The 3,082-nt window shown below is 67.3% G+C and overlaps 1 protein-coding gene across 1 annotated transcript in view; it reads right to left on the bottom strand.

The window, feature by feature from the left end:
• LOC114072520 (myosin-6) overlaps positions 1–3,082 on the bottom strand; it is a gene marked incomplete at its 3' end in the record, with an annotated part of 12,582 nt that overhangs the window by 841 nt on the left and 8,659 nt on the right. Inside the window, exons 18-25 of the mRNA XM_027910408.1 lie at positions 2,685–2,944; positions 2,288–2,471; positions 2,034–2,199; positions 1,827–1,951; positions 1,412–1,720; positions 842–1,045; positions 364–489; positions 7–282 (exon numbers count right to left, since the gene is read on the bottom strand). Of these exons, the coding sequence (XP_027766209.1) occupies positions 7–282; positions 364–489; positions 842–1,045; positions 1,412–1,720; positions 1,827–1,951; positions 2,034–2,199; positions 2,288–2,471; positions 2,685–2,944 (1,650 nt within the window). The remainder of the gene's footprint in view (positions 1–6; positions 283–363; positions 490–841; positions 1,046–1,411; positions 1,721–1,826; positions 1,952–2,033; positions 2,200–2,287; positions 2,472–2,684; positions 2,945–3,082) is intronic.

Below are 3,082 nucleotides of genomic sequence, written 5' to 3'. Positions count from 1 at the left end.
CCTCACCTGGTAGCTGAGCTCCTTGACCCTCCTCTCGGACTTGCGCAGCCCCTTGACGCTCTCGGCGTTCCTCTTCTGCTCGCTCTCCAGCTCGTTCTCCAGCTCCCTGACCCGCAGCTCCAGCTTCTGCAGCTGCTTCTTGCCGCCCTTCAGGGCCAGCTGCTCGGCCTCGTCCAGGCGCAGCTGCAGGTCCTTGATGGTCTGCTCCATGTTCTTCTTCATCCTCTCCAGGTGGGCGCTCGTGTCCTGCTCCTTCTTCAGCTCCTCGGCCATCATGGCCGCCTGGGTGGGGACAATCGGGAGGTCCCCCCGTGGCTCGTGCCCTGCCGCCCCCGTGGGCCCCACCCCGGCCGCCACACTCACGTCGGTGATGGCCTTCTTGGCCTTGTCCTCGGCGTTCCGGCACTCCTGCACGGCCTCCTCCACCTCCGCCTGCAGCTGCGAGATGTCACCCTCCATCTTCTTCTTCTGGTTGATGAGGCTCGTGTTCTGGGGGGGGACGGCAGGGACCGGCTCAGGGGGCGGCCCTGGAGCTGCTGCCCCGTCTCTTGGCCCCTCCCCGCCCTTGGAGACTCCCCCGATCCCCGCAGGGTTCAAGGATCTTCTTCTGGGGTCTTGGTGCACCCACACAGAAGCCCCCAACCTTCTGTGGACCGATCCGACCTTCCCTGAACCTTCTACGGACCAACCCGACCTCCTCCAGACCGACCCAACCCTCAGGAGAAGGTGGGACAGCCGGGCCAGCAGCACCTTGAGCCACACCTGGAGGTCCCCACACCGACCAAGTGTCTCTGTTTCTCCCTGCCCCCTCTCTGGGAGGCAGAGGGGGGGGAGGTCTCACCTGTGAGTGGAGGAGCTGGACCCTCTCGCTGGCCTCGATCAGCTCCTGCTCGGCCAATTTGCGCGCCCTCTCGGTCTGCTCCACCAGCGCCCGCAGCTCCTCCAGCTCCGACTGCAGCAGCGCGTTCCTGCGCTCCACCATGGCCACGTTCTCCTTCAGCTCCTCCCCGGCCCTCCCTGCCTCGTCCAGCTGCAGCTGCGTGTCCTGGGAGCAGCCCGGCCGGCGGGGGTGACGGGCCCGTCCAGACAGGGGGGTGGGAGGGAAAGGGGGGCCCACCCAACCTCCCCCATGGGACCTTGAGGGTGGTGGGGAAAGGGAAGGGGTGGTGGGGAAAGGGAAAGGGTGGTGGGGAAAGGGAAAGGGTGGTGGGGAAAGGGAAAGGGTGGTGGGTTGACCCAGCCGTGAGGACGCGGGGAAAAGGGAACCCAACCACCCCTGGGGGAGAGGGGAGTAGGGGCGAGCCCACTCAGCCACCCCTGGGGGGTCAGGGAGCCTCCTGCCCCTCACCCTCCCCACGGGGCAGGTACCCTCAGGTACCTCCCACACCTCCCTGCCCCCTGGGCTGGGTACCTTCAGGTAGCCCTGCAGAGCCTTGACTTGCTTCTGGGCCTCGTTGGCGCCGCGGTTGGCGTGGCTGAGCTGGATCTCCATCTCGTTCAGGTCTCCCTCCATCTTCTTCTTCAGCCTCAGGGCCTCGTTGCGGCTCCGGGTCTCGGCGTCCAGCGAGGTCTGCAGCGACTCCACCACCCGCAGGTGGTTGCGCTTCACCTGCTCCATCTCCTCCTCCTTCTCCCCCAGCTTGCGCTCGTACTCCGCCTTCACCTGGTTGAACTCCAGCTGCGCCCGCAGGATCTTCCCCTCCTCGTGCTCCAGGGAGGCCTTGGGGGATGGAGGGGACACGCAGGGGACATTCAGGGCCACGGTGCATGAAGGTGCCCCCCCCGGGGGGGACGCGGGGACAGGGAGGGGACGTGGCTTGGCCCACCTCGGCCTCCTCCAGGGCGGCCTGGAGCTCCAGCTTCTCGGCGTCCAGCTGCTTCCGGACCTTCTCCAGCTCGTGGATGGACTTGTGGCCGGCGCCGAGCTGCTCCGTGAGGTCTGAGATCTCCTCTGTGCGGGGGAGGCCCCGTCAGACCCCACGAGGGGGGGGGAGGGAATTTGGGGTGGGGGGCAGAGGGACCCGCGGCCTCACCCTGGAGGTTCTTGTTCTCCCTCTTGAGGGTCTCCAGGTGCTCGAGAGACTCCTCGTAGACGTTCCTCAGCTTGAAGAGGTCGGTGCTGAGGGCCCGGGCCTCCTTCTGCGACGCCTCCAGCTCCGTCTGCGACTCCTCGAACTTCTGCTTCCACTCGGACAACACCTGGGGATGACCTGCCGTCACCCCCTGACTGCCTGCCCACCCCCTCTGTCCCCTCCCTGTCCCCCCCAGCCCCCCCCCGCCCTCCCACCTTGTCGAAGTTCCTCTGCTTCTTGTCCAGGGCGGCGGCGGCCGCGTTCGAGCGCTCCACGTCGGCCATCAGGTCCTCGATCTCGTTCTGCAGCCGGTGCTTGGTCTTCTCCAGCGAGGAGCACTTGGCGTTCACGGCCTCCACGGCCTCCTCGGCCTCCTGCAGCCGCTGGGCCAGCTTCTTCCTGCCCCGGGGGGGGACAGCCTGGGCTCACCCCTGGGATCCCACCACAGACCTCCTCCCTCCCACCCAGCTGCTGGTCGGGGTTCTGCTCTGCATCTCCTCTGCCATCTCCAGGGTGCTCTGCCTCCTCCAGAACCTCCTCCAGAACCTCCTCTGGTGGGTGGTCACCCCCCCAAGCCCCCCGAGGCTCCCCCCAGGGGCTAAAGGGACTCACTTGGCCTCCTCCAGCTCCTCGGTGCGCTGGATGGCGTCCGTCTCGTACTTGGTCCTCCACTGGGCCACCTCGGAGTTGGCCTTGGAGAGCAGGCGCTGGAGCTCGGCCTTGGCCTCGGTCTCCTCCTCGTACTGCTCCCGCAGCAGGTCCCCGTCGTGCCGGGCCGACTGCAGCGCGTGGGCCAGCGCGTTCTTGGCCTGGGCCGGAGGGGAAGGTGGCACCGAGGGCGGGGGCAGGTCAGGTGGAGCTGCCTCGGGGTTCTTCAGCTCAGAAAGCGCTGGTCGTCATCACCCCACCCCACCAGACCTTCCACAGAGCAGCCCCACCTCCTCCAGACCAACCCAACCTCCTCCAGACCAACCCAACCATCCCTGAACCTTCCACAGACCAACCCAACC

Source organism: Empidonax traillii, unplaced genomic scaffold, assembly GCF_003031625.1.
Source record: "Empidonax traillii isolate 1590-97213 ecotype Southwest subspecies unplaced genomic scaffold, ASM303162v1 scaffold3398:size13161, whole genome shotgun sequence".
In the NCBI taxonomy this organism is placed as follows: domain Eukaryota; kingdom Metazoa; phylum Chordata; class Aves; order Passeriformes; family Tyrannidae; genus Empidonax; species Empidonax traillii.
This window is presented reverse-complemented; position numbering and strand designations above follow the sequence as displayed.